At 46.9% G+C, this 17,141-nt stretch overlaps 1 protein-coding gene across 1 annotated transcript in view; it reads right to left on the bottom strand.

Annotated features, from left to right (window-relative positions):
• Window positions 1-7,171, bottom strand: part of LOC118855246 (nascent polypeptide-associated complex subunit alpha, muscle-specific form-like) — a 46,204-nt gene extending 39,033 nt beyond the window's left edge. Inside the window, exons 1-3 of the mRNA XM_036765327.1 lie at window positions 7,041-7,171; window positions 3,291-3,465; window positions 2,224-2,982 (exon numbers count right to left, since the gene is read on the bottom strand). Coding sequence (XP_036621222.1) covers window positions 2,224-2,982; window positions 3,291-3,465; window positions 7,041-7,171 — 1,065 coding nt within the window. The remainder of the gene's footprint in view (window positions 1-2,223; window positions 2,983-3,290; window positions 3,466-7,040) is intronic.
• Between the last annotated feature and the right edge of the window lie 9,970 nt (window positions 7,172-17,141).

The raw sequence follows: 17,141 nt of genomic DNA, 5'->3' as shown, positions 1-17,141 counted from the left end.
AGGTGTTTCTTGGTTTTAATCCTAACTCCTTTGACCTCCCGAATATCATATTCCAAGCCCTAAGATCCCTTAATGTAGAAGACACTAGATCTTGTGTTATCCTGACTGTGTTTCCACAGTACTCAAATTGTTTCTTTCTGGCTGCTTGCAGTATTTTCTCCTTGACCTGGAAAGTCTGGAATTTAGTGACAATATCCCTAGGAGTTTTCTTTTTTTCATCTTTTTCAAGAGGTGATGGGTGGATTCTTTCAATTTCTATTTTCCCCTCTGGTTCGAGAATATCAGGGCAGTTCTCCTTGATGATTTCTTGAAAGATGATGTCTAGGCTCTTTTCTTGATCATGGCTTGCAGGTAGTCCAATAATTTTTAAATTATCTCTCCTGGATCATTTTTCCTGGTCAGTGGTTTTTCCAGGGAGATAGTTCTCATAGTCTTCCATTTTTTTCATTCCTTTGGTTCTATTTTATAGTATCTTGATTTCTCATAAAGTCACAAGCTTCCACTTGCTCCAGTCTAATTTTTAGGTAGTATTTTCTTCAGTGGTTTTTTGGGCCTCCTTTTCCATTTGGCTAATTCTGCCTTTCAAGGTATTCTTCTCCTCATTGTCTTTTTGGAGCTCTTTTGCCATTTGGATTAGTCTCTTTTTTAAGCTGCTGTTTCCTTCACTATTTTTTGGCTCTTCTTTAGCAAGTCATTGACTTCTTTTCACAGTTTTCTCACATCATTCTCATTTCTCTTCCTATTTTTTCCTTACTGGCTTTTGCAAATCCTTTTTGAGCTCTTCCATGACCTGAGACCAATTCATATTTTTCTTGGGGGCTTTTGATGTAGGCTCTTTGACTTTGTTGACTTCTTCCGGCTGTATGTTTTGATCTTCTTTGTCACCCAAAAAAAAAGATTCTCAAGTCTGAGTCTGAATCTGAGTCCTCTTTCGCTGCCTGGCCATGTTCCCAGACAACTACTTGACCCTTGAGCTTTTTGTCAGGGTATGACTGCTTGTAGAATAGAGAGCACTTTGTCCCAAGCTTGAGGGGCTGCACTGCTGTTTTCAAAGCCACTTCTGCACAGCAAACTCTGCCACAGCAGCACTCCTCCCCTCCCAAGAACCGCCAACCAGGATGGTGAGCCAGATCCCAGCAGGGCAAGGAAGGCTCTGCACTCCCGCTCTGACCTGCCACTTAATTCCTCCCCCTGGCTAGGCCTGGCACCAGACGCAACTGCAGCTGGAGCTCTGGAAGCAGCCTCAGAGCTGAACCACCTCCACCACCCCATGTGTTTGGGGCCAACTGTGCCCTCCTCTCACTCTGATCTAGCAATTTGTCCACAAACCTGCTCTGTTGTCTTTGGTGTTTGTGGGTTGAGAAGTCAGGACCCCATGGCCACTGACACTTGACACTGATCTTGGGGTAAATGGAGACCCTAATCCATCTATTGCCAAGTGCTATGTGACCAGAACGGGCTCTAAAATCATGAGCTCTTGGCATTGTGACCATCACCCTGGAGAAGTCACTCAGTGTTGGTGAAACCCAAGAGGAGGATACAAAGTGCATCAGGTCTGGGTCAATGTCCCAAAATGTCCCAAGACCCCAAAATCCCAGAATGTCCCTGCCTGCAAGCTGCTGACCACGTGCTCAGGTCACAGGATGCAGATCACCCCAAGCCATTTGTCAAGACAACGGAGACATTTTCAGGTTTAAGGGCAGGTTTTATTAAAAGGAAATGATTGTCCAGGTTCCCAGGGATGGGAAATGATGCCCAAGAAAGGCAAGGAGACACTTTGTAGGAGAAAGTGGAGGAGTCAGGGAATGAGGGCTGTTGATGGGCAGCTCAGGAACCTCCAGCCATGGCCCAGCATCTGGTGGCAGAGCAGAGGATCCTTTGGAGATGACCCAGAGTTTTTCCAGGGAGTCTGAGTGGTGTGCTAGGCTAGCCCATGGGTGTGTTCCTTTGCAGTATGATGTCCCCTTGGCCAAGGAGGAGGGGTAGCATGGAAGGATGGGAGATTGAGAGAGCTGCTGTCTCAGGGCAGCTTCCTGAGTAACAGTAGAGAACAGGCAAAGCAGAAATGATGGTTCCCTGATGGGCCAGTGGCCTGGAGATCAGGAAGAATGATGAGAAAGGAGCAGTGCTGCTGGGAGCTGGGAGTGGATGGTGAGTCTTGTAGAGTGGTGTGTTTTCCTAGGGGTCTCATGGGAAGTTCAAGGGGTGGGCTTCAGATCTTACACTGGCAGCAAACAGGGACACAGCTGCTGGACTGCCGGCAGCAGGGCTTGCAGCAGCTGGACTAGCAACAGCCTCCACAGCTGGAGCCACAGCCTCCACCACAGCCGGAGCAGGAGCAAGCTGGCACGCAACAGCAGACAGGCTTGCAACAGCTGGACTGAGAGCAGCCCCCACAGCCTCCACCACAGCCGGAGCAGGAGCAAGCTGGCACACAACAGCAGACAGGCTTGCAACAGCTGGACTGACAGCAGCCCCCACAGCCTCCACCACAGCCGGAGCAGGAGCAAGCTGGCACACAACAGCAGACAGGCTTGCAACAGCTGGACTGAGAGCAGCCCCCACAGCCTCCACCACAGCCGGAGCAGGAGCAAGCTGGCACACAACAGCAGACAGGCTTGCAACAGCTGGACTGGGAGCAGCCCCCACAACGTCCACCACAGCTGGAGCAGGAGCAAGCTGGCACACAGCAGCAGACAGGCTTGCAACAGCTGGACTGACAGCAGCCTCCACAGCCAGAGCAACAGCTGGACTGGCAGCAGCCTCCACAGCCAGAGCCACAGCTGGACTGGCAGCAGCTCCTACAGCTGGAGCCACAGCCTCCCTTGCAGCCTCCACCACAGCTGGAGCCACAGCCTCCCTTGCTGCCTCCACCACAGCTGGAGCAGGAGCAGGCTGGCACAGAACAGCAGACAGGCTTGCAGCAGCAAACTGGCACACAGCAACTGGAGCCACAGCCCCCACAGCTGGAGCCACAGCCTCCTGAACAGCCAGAGCAGCCCATGGTGCTGGGAGCTTGGAGGAACTTGGTGTACACAGGGGTGGAAGGTGTCGAGATAGAGGGAGGAGTCAGTGGGTTGTGGCCGCGCCTCTCAGCACCCAGCTTTTATACTGCGTGCAGCAGCAGGGACAGACCTGGGCACATGCTCACTTGCCCCTCACTCTGAAGCCCTGCAGATGCAGGAGAAGCCCCTGTAGGCTTGGTGGGTTGTTGTTGTACACTGGGGCCCTGGCTGCCATTGGCTCAGTCTTTGGATCGTGTTGGGGCAGGCCTTGTGGCCATGACTCACCTGGAAGCAGCAGGCTGCCTTGATTGGCCAACAGGGCTGTTTGGCACTGCCCATAGGGACATTGGGATCTGACAGCTCCACCCAGGAGCCTCTAGGCTCCCCCACTTCAGCCCCAGCTGGCAAATAAATGCAGAGAGCCCAGAAGCCAGGGAAGAAGCAGAGGATCCCTAGAAATCTGTGGGCAGGTGATAGCATGCATGTGTGAGACACAACATGTTTGGTTCTTGAGCCCCATGCACATGCCCTAAGTCAACAGGCTGAGAGAAGAGTCATGGCCAAGGCAGGGCTGAGAAAGCTGCTGGCAGACACTGCAAAGCACCGATGACCTTGCTTCAAGGAGGAAGAAGGGAAGACCACAGGTGGATGCCAAGTGAGCATGTCCTGTGCCGTATCAGGTGAGAGGGGCCCAGCTCTTGCCTCCCCTCGAGAAGGAAGAGAGGACGAAGCAAGCCCAGACAAAACTGGCAGTCGGGCAAGCAGTCCCAGGTCCAACAGAGCTGATGGGGCTAAGTTGGGAAGGGCCTGCCACGGGGGACAAGGCCAGAGGAGGCAGTGTCTTGTGAGCTGAGCAAGGAGGCTTCAACCTCATTGCTGCCACCATGTGGGCAGAGAGGTCCTGTCATGCCCCATCAGAGTCAAGAGAGCAGCACTGGAGGGGTCAGGGGCAAGGCTTCTGCATGTCTGCTGGAGGCAGGGGGAAAGATGGGGAGCATTGTGACCCTGAGTCCAGGCCCTCATGGTGGCTGGGGAAAAGAAGGGAAGGCTTGGGGTCAGCAGTGATGGGGAAAGGAGCTGGATGGTGGAGGAAGACTGTGGTCATCTGATCAGGAAAGGCTCTGGAGACCAGGAACTCTCTCACTTTGGTCCATGGATCCTCCTGGCCCTAACCAGTGGCTGGCAAGGGGGAGGTGATTCATTGTGCTTGTTTTTAAAATAATATTTTATTTTTCTCCAATTCCATGTGAAACAAATTTTCACATTTCCTGCTTTAAATTAGGAGAGCAAGGAATAGATTACCTGTCAGACCTGTGGAGAAAGGAAGGATTTATGACCAAACACGAGGTGGAGAATGTTATCAAATGCAAAATGCAAAATTAAATAAAATGGTTTTTGGGCCAACAAAGCCAATGCATCCTTGGGTAGAATGGAAACAGAAAGCTGGGAAACATTTTGGACAACCAAATTCTCTGATGAAGGCCTCAGTTCTAAAATATACAGAGAACAGGCAGACTTCAGAAAAGCCTGGAAAGACTTACATGAACTGGTGCCGTGTGAAGGGAGCAGAACCAAGACAACATTGTCCACAGTAACAGCAACACTGTGAGATGCCCAACTTTGATAGACTTAGCTCTTCTTAGCAATGCAAGGATCTAAGACAACTCCAAGGTGCTCATGATGGACAATGCTCTCCACCTCCAGAGATGCAGTCCAGAGACTGGAGTCTGAATGCTAATCGGAGCATAGTATTTTTTCTTCTTGCTTTCCTTTCTCTTGGTTTTTCCTTTTAGTTTTGATTCTTCTCTCACAGTATGACTAATATGGAAATATGTCTAATCGGACTGTACATGTATAGCCTATATCAGATGGCATGCCCTCTTGTGGAGTGGGGAGTGGAGGGAGGAAGAAATAATTTGGAGTTCAAACCCTTGTAAGTGAATATTGAAAGCTATCTTTACTTGTAATGGGAAGAAACAAAATACTATTAAGTGGGGGGAAGCATTTCCTGCTTTAAGTTTCGAGTTTCAAATACTCTTCATCCTTTATTTCCATCTCCCCTCCCTGAGAAGGTGAGCAATCTCCTTTAGGATACATCTGTGCAATCACATAAAACATTTCCATGTTAATCATCTTGTGCAAGAAAACTTGAACAAGAAAGAATGAATGAAAGAAATAGAGAAAAGAAAGGGAAGAAAAAGAAGGAAAGAGAAAAAGGAAGAGAGAAAGAGAATGAAGAAGAAAAATTAGAAAAAAGGGGAAAGATTGAAAGAAAAGATAAAAATGAATGAGAGAAAAAGAAAGAAAAAGAAAAATAGAGAAAGAAAGACAGAAAGAAAGAAAGAAAGGAATAAAGAAAGGAAGAAAGGAATAAAAAAGAAAGGAAGGAAGAAAGGAAGAAAGAAAGAAAGAAAGAAAGAAAGAAAGAAAGAAAGAAAGAAAGAAAGAAAGAAAGAAGAAACGAAGAAAGGAAGGAAAAAGGAAGGAAGGATAGAAATAAGGCAAATTAAAAATAGTATGCTTCAGTCTTCCATCTGATGTTACCAGTTCTTGCTCTTGAAGCAGATTGCATTTTTCATCATGAGTCCTTTTGGATTGTGTCTAGCGTTGTTATATTGCTGTGAAGAGCTAAGTCAGGGACTGGAGGGGTATGGGGCAAGGGGTCTGCATGCCTGCTGGAGGCAGGGGGAATGATGGGTAGCATTGTGACCCTGATTCCTGGCCCTCATGGCGGCTATGGAAAAGAAGGGAAGGCTTGGGGTCACCAGTAATGGGGAAAGGAGCTGGATGATGGAGGAAGACTGTGGTCATCTGATCAGGAAAGGCTCTGGAGACCAGGAATTCTCCCACTTTGGTCCAAGGATCCTCCTTGCCCTGACCAGGGGCTGGCAAGGCTGAAGTGATTATGGATTTTTTTTTAAAAACAATTTCATTTTCCCCTAATTGCTGGTAAAATATTTTTTAACATTTCTTGTTTTATGTTTTGAGTTGCAAATTCCTTCCTCCCTTATTTCTCTCTCTCCTCCCCCAGAAAGGTAAGCAATCTGCTACAGTATGTGCTTGAGCAATTATGATAGGACAAAGGTGAGAAGGGAAGGAAGGTGCCAGATAAATGTACCCGGCACAGAGTCTGACTGGAGAAACAGGAGGTAGAAAGAGCAGCTGGGCATATTGTGGAATATCGTGGAAATGATCCATGCACTAGAAGCTGAGTGCCTGTGCCAGGTGCCATTCAGTCCCCTGGGCATGATGGATAGGTGACAGCGGAAGAGACAAAATGAACTCCCCAGGGTGGCACAGTTCACCTGGCAACCTTAGCAATATCCTTCTCTCCACTGCCTTTACTTTTTCAGGGGCAGTATTTCAAGTGCTGATGGACACTTCACATCTTTTCACCTTTCACACAGGAAATCCATTGTCCAGTTAACGGAAAGGAGACCAAAAGTCTTTCCTCCCTTTCTTTCCTCTTCCCCAAGGAATTCCTCTCGGGAGCTCGCCTGGAGCTAGCCTGCCCGCTCTCCTAGTCTTACTTGCTGTTAGAATGCCAGATTCCAAAGGGTCTTGCTGTTTCATTTAAGTCCTACAGGATATGGCTGGTTTTCTTCAACCACCCATATGACATTGATTGTGTGGCTCATCTGTCTTCATTCAGTCTATTCCTATTTGATTCCTTTTGATTGATTCAGTAGAAGTGTCTTGGAAGTGTTCACATATCGCCTTGTTCACATGCCCCTTGGGGCGTCTAGGTGGCGCCATGGTGCACAGAGCACTGGGCTTGGAATCAGGAAGACTTCTCTCCCTGAGTTCGAATGTGACCCCACATACTTCCCAGCTGTGTGACCCTGGGCAAGTCACTTCACCCTGCTGGCCTCAATTTCCTCATCTGTAAAATGAGCTGGAGAAGGAAATGGCAAACCCTCCAGTGTCTCTGCCAAGAAACCCCCAAATGGGTCATGAAGTGCTGGACCCAACTGAAATACGACTGAATAGCAAGTTTCCCCCTTCCAGTGATTCTCCATCAAGAAAGCTTCTCACCCGAGCAGGGTGCCAGGGTCTAGAGCACCCTGTGAGTGCGGGATGCTCCCTCTTCTCTTCACAGATATTGCCCACTTTCCTCCTGGGGCATTCTCAAAAGCACTCAGCATCATTAGGCTTAGCTGGGTCATTTCCCGCTCCTCAGTGCTGTATGAGGCCACACCATTTAGAATTTTCCACCCCTCTCCTCCATACCATTTTACAAATGAATCTGTGTTCTAAACAGCTGCTGTCCTTGGCTGCCATAGCCAGCATTTCACTTGGCAAGGACGTGAAAAGACTGTGGTGGCAGGCATCTTCTGGACCCTTTCAGTCTGTTGCTTTGAGGGGACAGTTTTCACTGGTGACTCTCTCTTGTTTTTCCTTTCCTTTCCTATCCCTCCATTCATGCTGCCTTTGCCATGTGGCATCCCTCAGATCTGGCCCAGGAAGACCAAGGAAGAGCAGCTTTTGGCTTCTGCGGACTCAGTAATGCCTGGAGCCCTGGTAAGAGCCCCCCCAGCCAAAAGGGACCTTCCCGAGGGGAGAAGGCACCTCCAGATAAGCACAGCTAGGGGGGTACGCTTTCTCTAAGCCTAAGTGTAGTCTCCCCAGACTCTGTAGGTGCTTGTCGGAAAGTGTCCCAGATTTGTGGGAAAATGTTTTGTATCAACTATTCTTCCTCTAAAGCCTTAGGAAATACTTTTAAAAATAGATTTCTTCAGTGAATTAATGCTGGACCCTTCTCAGCACCTCATGGTTCCCTCTTGAACCCTCACCCTGGAACCCTGCCCCATGGGGTTTTAGTGAGAGTTGGGGAGTAGCCCTGGTGGGGAAGGGGGCGGGCTTCAGAAAGATTTTTATTTGTAACTCTTCACTATTAAGGAGAGCTGAATCATAACATTTGGGTAATTTTTACAGCTCCAATGTGCTGCAGCACAGAAAGAAATAGAAATGGTGCTAAAAAAAATGCATGGACCCAGATACATAGACAAAGTATGTGCCAAATGAATAGAAAATAATCCAAAAGTGGGGGGATTAGGAAGGAGGAAGCAGGAAGACATATGCTCACCCCAGGTGAGTTCTACTGTCATGGAAGACACCCAGTTCTAACGGTATCTGAGTTCTGCAGATGGCATCGGGCTGAATGGCCCAGGCCCTGGAGCACTGCAGAGCCTGCCCGAAGAGATCTGTGAGCAAAGAGAAGTAGAGAAGGCCGGCCCGTTGTCCAGACTCCAGGTGGATTGTCTGTTATCGGCTTTTTATTTCTAGAAAGGTCTCTAGAACGATTTCATGGAACAAAATGTTCAGATACTTTTCTTTCACTAAATTTCCTGGCATGTCAGTGATCCTAAAGGTGGTGGCATTTCTACCTCCACTGGGTCTGACACTCAGATCATCAGGTTTCCCATTTCTCTCGGTTGCCGAGTTCTTTTCTGAGCTCGTTTCACTTTTGGTTTTTCAGCTTGTCCGTCCTCTAAAGTCTGAATTTCCAGAGCCTGTGGTTGGTCCTACTCCTTTTCTTGCCGATTTCCTCTTACAGTCCTCATAGAGGTCCTCCCCTCCCCCACCCCTCTCACTCTTTCTGTTCAGCACGTAAACATTGTTGCTTCCTTGTTCCTGTGGTTTCTAATGTTTACACTTTCTTCTTCTTATGCTTTTTGTTTCTTCCTAGTGTTAATCTTGCTTCAGCTCTTTAAAGCCGTCCTCAGTTCTTCTGAGGACATCGCTCAGAATATCTTCTGGGTTTTTTTCTATTCCCCGCAATGGTAAACGATTAGCGACTGACACCCTTTTAAGTTCAGTCTACTAACTTTTTCTCCATCAGTTTCTTGTTTTTGCTGTTGTTCGGCTGTGTCTGACTCTGTGACCCCATTGGGGCTTTTCTTGGCAGATGCTGGAGTGGTTTGTCATTTCCTTCTCCAGCTCATTTTATAGATGAGGTAACTGAGGCAAACAGGGTAAAGTGACTTGCCCAAAGAGAGGGGATATCCCGGGCAAAGACATAGAGACCAAAATGGAGGTGCTGTTCCATCAGAATCCTGTTTGGGCCAGTTTGGAAGGAACGCAGGGTGCCTTGAAAAGAGAGTGCTATGCACTAAGGCTGCAAAGGTCAGCTGGAACCAGATCACAGTGGGTTGAAAACCAAGCAAAGGCATTGTGTCCTAGAGGAAGGGGAGCTGCTGGAGGTCCTTGAGCTGCCAAATATCCATGGGGATGAGAGATCAGAAAAATCCCAAGCCACAAATGGACTCAAAAGAGGTGGAGAATTAGTCCAGGAACCTGGAGGGAAGGACACCAGCAGCAGAGGAATGGGACACTCCAGAGTAGAGACCCCAACCCAGCCGGCTGCACAAGACTTGAGGATCAGGGAACTGTCTACGCTCAAGAAACGAGAAGGCATAGAGGTACGTGGAGGGACAAAGCTGGCCTCTGTTATCCCTGGTATGGAGCAATTGGGACAGGATAGATTTAGGGAGATGGGCCGGTTCTTTAGGAATGCTGACTTCCTTCCCTGCCGTCAAGGTCTTTAAACCGCAAGGTAGCCCTGTAAGCCTGCAACAGCTGGATAGGTGCCTGAACAATCAAGTCAGGTGGAATCAAACAAGCCTCTCCTCTATGGCAGGCACTGCGCTCTGTCCTTGGATTACAGAATATGAAGGCACGCACCTGCCACTATCCCCCCAGAGTTCCCCGTCTAAGGGAGACAAGATGGAAACAATAACTTACAAAAAGCCTCCGGGCAGGAGAAACTGAGGGGAAGCTGGAGCATGAAGCCAGCCTGGGAAAGGCTTCAAGGGAGGAGCTTGAGCTGGGACTTGAAGGAAGTCATAGACGTCAAAGGGGAAATTTTCCCTGCCTCTCCACGAGCCTGACATGGGCCTTTTTTTCCATTTTTTGGTGTGTGAGATATACTTTCTCCATGATTTGTGCAGTTGTGCCTTGATGCACACTGGGGAATTGAATACCCTTGAGGGAGGGCAAGTAATGAGCTAAATTCTGATGTTCTTGGGAGTCAAAGCTGGGTAGGGGCCCATGCCAAAGAGCTAACTCTTGAAAATTTTAAAAGAAAACAATCCAGGCTGTGCAAGCCCACATCTGTGGTTCTGAAGCACAGGTTTCTTGAGGCCATGGACTGTTTCACTTTCATGTCGGTATCCTCAGCACCTACCAAAGTGCCATGTAGATAGCAAGCACTGGTGTGATGCCAATCAGTGATTAAAGATCTTTCTCGCCCATTCAATATGCCTCAGGTGGAGCTAGTTAAGGAAGGCTTGATTAGAGGTTTGTTTGAAGGCAGGCCTATACCCTTTACTTACTAGGCGCTAAGCCCCAGGCCTATATGCTTTACTTGATTGGGCCCTAAAAAGAGTATATATACCCAGAAGGTAACTGTTGAGAATTCAGAATTCAGCCCAAGAAGGAGTTAGAACTCAGAGTTGACAGAGCTGCAGAGTGCAGAATGAAGAGTAGAAACCAGGGAAGAGTGGAGACCAGAGAATTGAAGGGAGAGAGAATGAAGGCAAGCAGATAGTTGGGATTCATGAGTGTTTATGGGAAGGCTCCAGCAGGGTAGGAAGGTTATAGGATGATTTGGTTCCTTGCTGTAATGCTGTGTTATAATTTCCTTCTTGTTACATTGAGGTAGCTACTGGCTTTGGAATACAATTACTGCTATGCCGGGTTGGAGTTACTGGTCTTGGGGTTTGATCTTCTGGTATCTAAATAAATGTTATATTTCCTCTGCCTTCTATTTAGAGAATCTCTTATACTTTGAGATTCCAAACTATATGGGCATGTTCATGGTCATCTTCAAGACCATGAATCTTGCCTCACTGATACAACTGGATAGGTGTTAGTTTAGATATATGGCATGGCATGGCATGGCATGGCATGGAATGAAATTGGGTTGTAATGAATAAGTTCCGATCCCAATATTTCAAGGATCTGAGATTTCATTTCTACAAAAACCCCTCTTTTGGGGCAGCTAGGTGGCACAGTGAGTAGAGCACCAGCCCTGGAGTCAGGAGGACCTGAGTTCAAACCTGGCCTCAAACACTTGCCACAATTACTAGCTGTGTGACCTCTGGCAAGTCACTTAACCCCAATTGCCCTGCCTCCCCTCCTCCAGAAAAAGATCCCTTTTTTTAACACAGATTAAAGTTAGGTCAGAGAACTAGAATTGGAAATGACTTACAGCTCATCCTCTTCAACTCCACCATTTTACAGATAAAGAAACTGAAGCTTAGAAGTAAGCAAGTGACATATCCAAGGTTACCTAAGTCCTAAATGACAGAGATAGAATTTCAAGCTGTGTCCTCTAACTTCCAATTCAGCCCTCTCTCCACTGAGACATCCTTTCAGTCACCAAAGATACTCCTCCTCTGGCAGTAGTCTCCTGAAGACTGAGGACTTCTAAAACTAGCTGGGCTAGTTCTCAGAGCACAAACACAGCTTGCTCTGCTGCATAGCTTATACTGAATTGACTGCCAAAGCTGAGGCTACTGGAACACAGCCTCCTAGGGCCCAGGTGATGTCTAGGCTACACCGAGATGCATGAGAAAAATGTTCTTATGACCAAGCTCTGGGAAGACACTCAAAATCCAAGTGAGGTCTGTCCTGGAAGAGATAACGAGATATATAGGTGTAGATAGAGCCCAAGTGATGTCCAGGCTACAGTGAGATGTATGAGAAAAACATTCTTGTGACCAAGCTCTGGGAAGACACTCAAAATCCAAGTGAGGTCTGTCCTGAAAGAGATAACAACGTGTGCATTTTACATTTAATGGGAAAAAATAAATTTTTGAAATTTTTAAAAAATCTCACTGAAGAAAATAATTTCTTAAAAACTAGAATTAGGCAAGTGGAATCTAATGTCTCCATGAGACATCAACAAATAATAAAACAAGGTCAAAAGAATAAAAAATAGAAGAAAATGTGAAACAGCTCATTGGAAAAAAAAAAAAAACAATTGGCCTAGAAAGTAGATCAAGGAGAGATAATTTTAAAATTATTTGACTATTGAAAGCCATGATTGAAGAAAGATCCCAGACAGCATATTTCAAGAAATTATCAAGCAAAACTGCCCTGATATCTTAGATTCAGTGGGTAAAATAGAAATTGAAAGGATCCACCAAAAGAGATCCCAAACTGAAAATTCCTAGGAATATTACAGCCAAATTCCAGAGCTCCCAAATCAAAGAGAAAATAGTTTAAGCAGCCAGAAAGAAATGATTCAAATATCATGGAGCCATAATGAGCATCACATGAGATTTAGCATCTTCTACATTAATATTCCAGAGGGCAAAAGAGCTAGGATTACAATCAAGAATCATCTACCCAGCAAAACTGAGTGTATTCCTTCAAGGAAAAAAATGGATATTTAATGAAAGAGGACTTTCAAGCATTCCTGACAAAGAGAGCAGAGCTGAATAGAAAATCTGACATTCAAACCCAAGACTTAAGAGAAGCATAAAAAGGCAAACACAAAAGAGAAATCATAAGGGACTCAGTAAAGTTAAACTTTTCCTATTACTATATGGGACGATGATAATGTAACTCCTACAAATTTTTTCATTATTAGGGCAGTTAAAAGGAGTTTACATAGACAGAGGGCATGGGTATGAGCTGATCATTTTGTTGAAATGATCTCCCTCCAAAAATGAAGCAGTGAGAAAGACGGATGTACTGAGAGAAAGAGGAGAGGTAGAATGGGGAAATTTTCTTACATAAAAGAGGAGTGCAAGGAAAGACTTTAATACTGGAGGGGAAAATGGGGGGAGTGGATGGTGGACAATGCTTGAACTTCACTCTCATCAGAATTGGTTCAAAGAAGGAAGAATATATATATATATATACACACGTATATACGTGTATATATATATACGTATACATATGTATATACATACACACACACACACACACACACACACACACTGTTATACAAACAAATGTAACTTACCCAATAAGGAAATAGGAGGGGAATGGGAAAAGAGAAAGGGGGGATGATAAAAGGGAGAGCAGATTAAAGGAGGCAGTGGTTAGAAGCCAAATAGATTTTTGAGGAGGGACAGGATAAAAAATACAAAGAAAGAGGAAGAAGCAGCAGAAAATGGGATAGAAGGAAATACAGTTAAGAATCATGAATGTGAATGGGATTAGCTCACCCATAAAATGAAAGCATATAGCACAATGGATTAGAAACCAGAATTCAACAATATGTTGTTTACATTTGAAATACAAAGACACACACCCAGAATTAAAGTAAAGAGCTGGAGCAGAATCTCTTATGCTACAGCTGAAATAAAAAAAAAAGTGGGGATAGCAATCATGACATTGGACAAAACAAAAGCAAAAATAAGCCTAATTAAAAGGGATAATCAGGGAGACTACATTTTGCTAAAAGGTACCATAGACAAGGAAGTAGTGTCAAACATTTTCATAGCACGTTTCTCTGATAAAGGCCTTACTTCTCAAGTATATACTGAGGAAAGAATTGAGTCAGATTTATAGAGCCATTGAATTGATAAAAGGATATGAATATGAATAGAATGAACAGATATGAATAGACAGTTTTAAGAAAAAGAAATCAAAGCTATCTGTAGTTGTATGGAAAAAAATGCCTAAAATCCCTCTTGATTAGATAGATGTAAATTAAATCACCTCCGAGGTACCACATCATATCTATCAGAAATGACAAATGCTAGAGGGGATGAGGGAAAAACAGGTACACTTATACACTGTTGGCAGAGTTGAGAACTGGTCCAACCATTCGGGAGAACAATTTGGAACTAAATCCAAAGTCTATAAAACTGCATATACTCTTTGACCCAGCAATACCAGTAGTAGGTCTATATCCCAAAGAGAACAAAGAAAAAGGAAAAAGACATATATGTACAAAAATATTTATAGTATCTCTTCCAGTGGTGATGAAGAATTGGAAATTCAGAGGATGCTTATGAATTGGGAACAGCTGAACAAGTTGTGGCATATGATTGTGATTAAGTACGATGGTGGTGTGGGAAATGACAGGGAAGATGGTTTCTGAAAAACAGGGCAAGACCCATATGAACTGATGCAAAACGAAGTGAGAAGAAGCAAGAGAACGCTGTGCATGGTAGCAGTGGTATTGCAATGGTGATAAACTGGGAAAGCCTTGGTCACTCTGATTTATACAAACGTCCAAGACAGTTCCAAAAGACTGATGATGAAAAAATGCTGTTGCCCTCCAAAGGGAGAACTGATTAATTCTGAGTGGGAATTGGAGTAGGATTGGCTCATCTTCCTTATTTTTCTCCCTTTTAAAAAAATATATGGCTAACGTGGAAATGTGTTTGGCATTTTACATGTAAAATTGATGTCATATTGCTTGTCTTCTCAGTGGCCGGTGGATGAAGAGGGAGGGAGGGAGAGCATGAGGAACTCAAAATGAAAAAGAAAAAATGTTTTAAATAAACAATATTTTTTAAAGAAAAAAATTTGAAGGCTCCCTAAACTGCAGGCCAGGACAGCCCGTGGCCCGCTGACCAGCAACCAAAACAAAAGCAACTCCAGGGGACAACTGTAAACATTAAGAAGGAAGTGAGCACATGCCCTTTGTTTTTATAGTGCTGCTGCCCCACGGTATAAAAGCTGGGTGCTGAGAGCGGCGGCCACAACCCACTGATTCCTCTCTCTCTCTCGACACCTTCCACCCCTGTGTACACCAAGTTCCTCCAAGCTCCCAGCACCATGGGCTGCTCTGGCTGTTCAGGAGGCTGTGGCTCCAGCTGTGGGGGCTGTGGCTCCAGTTGCTGTGTGCCAGTTTGCTGCTGCAAGCCTGTCTGCTGCTGTGTGCCAGCCTGCTCCTGCTCCAGCTGTGGTGGAGGCAGCAAGGGAGGCTGTGGCTCCAGCTGTGGTGGAGGCTGCAAGGGAGGCTGTGGCTCCAGCTGTGGTGGAAGCTGCAAGGGAGGCTGTGGCTCCAGCTGTAGGGGCTGCTGCCAGTCCAGCTGTGGCTCTGGCTGTGGAGGCTGCTGTCAGTCCAGCTGTGGTGGAGGCTGTGGAGGCTGCTGTCAGTCCAGCTGTTGCAAGCCTGTCTGCTGTTGTGTGCCAGCTTGCTCCTGCTCCAGCTGTGGTGGAGGCTGTGGGGGCTGCTCTCAGTCCAGCTGTTGCAAGCCTGTCTGCTGTTGTGTGCCAGCTTGCTCCAGCTCCAGCTGTGGTGGAGGCAGCAAGGGAGGCTGTGGCTCCAGCTGTGGTGGACGCTGCAAGGGAGGCTGTGGCTCCAGCTGTGGGGGCTGCAAGGGAGGCTGTGGTTCTGGCTGTGGAGGCTGCTGTCAGTCCAGCTGTGGCTCTGGCTGTGGGAGCTGCTGTCAGTCCAATTGTGGCTCCAGTTGCTGTGTGCCAGTTTGCTGCCAGTGTAAGATCTGATACCTACACCTTGAACTTCCCCTGAGACCCCTAGGAAAACACACCACTCTACAAGACCCACCATCCACTCCCAGTTCCCAGCAGCACTGCTCCTTTCTCAGCATTCTGCTGATCTCCAGGCCACTGGTCCATCAAGGAACCATGATTTCTTCTTTGCTTGCTCTCTACTGTTACCCAGGAAGCTGCCCTGAGACAGCAGCTCTCCCAATCCCCCATCCTTCCATGCTACCACTCCTCCTTGGCCAAGGGGACATCACACTGCAAAGGAACACACCCATGGGCTGCCTAGCACACCACCCAGACTCCCTGGAAAACCTCTGGGTCGTCTCCGAAGGATCTTCTGCTCTGCCACCAAATGCTGGGCCATGGCTGGAGGTTCCTGAGCTGCCCATCAACAGCCCTCATTCCCTGACTCCTCCAGTTTCTCCTACAAAGTGTTTCCTTGCCTTTCTTGGGCATCATTTCCCATCCCTGGGAACCTGGACAATCATTTCCTCTTAATGAAACCTGCCCTTAAACCTGAAAATGTCTCCCTTGTCTTGACAAATGCCTTGGGGTGATCTGCATCCTGTGCCCTGAGCACCTAGTCAGCAGCTTGCAGGCAGGGACATTCTGGGGTCTTGGAGTATTGGGACATTGGGACATTGGGACACTGTGGGACGTTGGCCCAGACCTGATGCATTTTGCATCCTCCTCTTGGGTTCCACCAATACTGAGTGACTTCTCTAGGGTGATGGTCACAATGCCAAGAGTGCATTCTTTTAGAGCCCATTCTGGGCACATAGCACTTGGCAATGGATGGATTAGGGCCTCCATTTACCCCAAGATTAGTGTCAAGTGCTCAAGGGACAGCCTCAATGCCTCATTCCTGCCCCTCTCCAGCCAGCCAGGGCTTCATAAGGATGCTTGTACAAGCATGGCTGCCCCATTCCTCAGCTGATTCCAAATGACATTGCATTCCATCAAAACACCCAGACCTACAACAAAGGAACCATGGAGCAGTGCTCTTGATACTTAAGGTCTCAGTTAGGTCACCACTCTGTATTCATGCTACTGAAAGTGATCTGTTTATATCAATTCAGGTGTGGGCTTCACATCTGTTGGGGAACAGTCTCTTGGTGAAGACTCTCTTGGTGAAGAAACTGGGCTGCCCTGTGTGGTGTTATCATAAAATGGGCCTACCTACTGTGTTGAATGAAGTGCACTGATGAAAAGTCAGAAGGAAAAGCAGAGAGAAAGAGACAGAGGGGGGAGAGAGAGAGAGAGAAAGAGAGAGAGACAGAGACAGAGAGACAGAGAGAGAGGTCAGGGGGTTAGCATTTAGCATTTCACCAATTTTTTTCATCAAGAAAATAAATGTGCACAGCCCAGCGTGGGCCACGCCAGGACCAACCAGACCGAGAGCCAGGCGCAACTGGCCGTGGGGTCCTGAATCATTGAGCTGTGGTAGTTACCAGACTTCTCAACCCACAAACACCAAAGACAACAGAGCAGGTTTGTGGACAAACTGCTAGATCAGAGTGAGAGGAGGGCACGGTCGGCCCCAGCCCCATGGGGTGGTGGAGGTGGTTCAGTTCTAAGGCTGCTTCCAGAGCTCCAGCTGCAGTTGCTTCTGGTGCCAGGCCTAGCCGGTGGGAGGAATTAAGTGGCGAATCAGAGCGGGAGTGCAGAGCCTTCCTTGCCCTGCTGGGATCTGGCTCACCATCCTGGTTGGTG

This window comes from Trichosurus vulpecula, chromosome 6, assembly GCF_011100635.1.
Source record: "Trichosurus vulpecula isolate mTriVul1 chromosome 6, mTriVul1.pri, whole genome shotgun sequence".
Classification (NCBI taxonomy): domain Eukaryota; kingdom Metazoa; phylum Chordata; class Mammalia; order Diprotodontia; family Phalangeridae; genus Trichosurus; species Trichosurus vulpecula.
The sequence above is the reverse complement of the archived record's forward strand: the minus strand, read 5'-3'. Positions and strand labels throughout refer to the sequence as shown.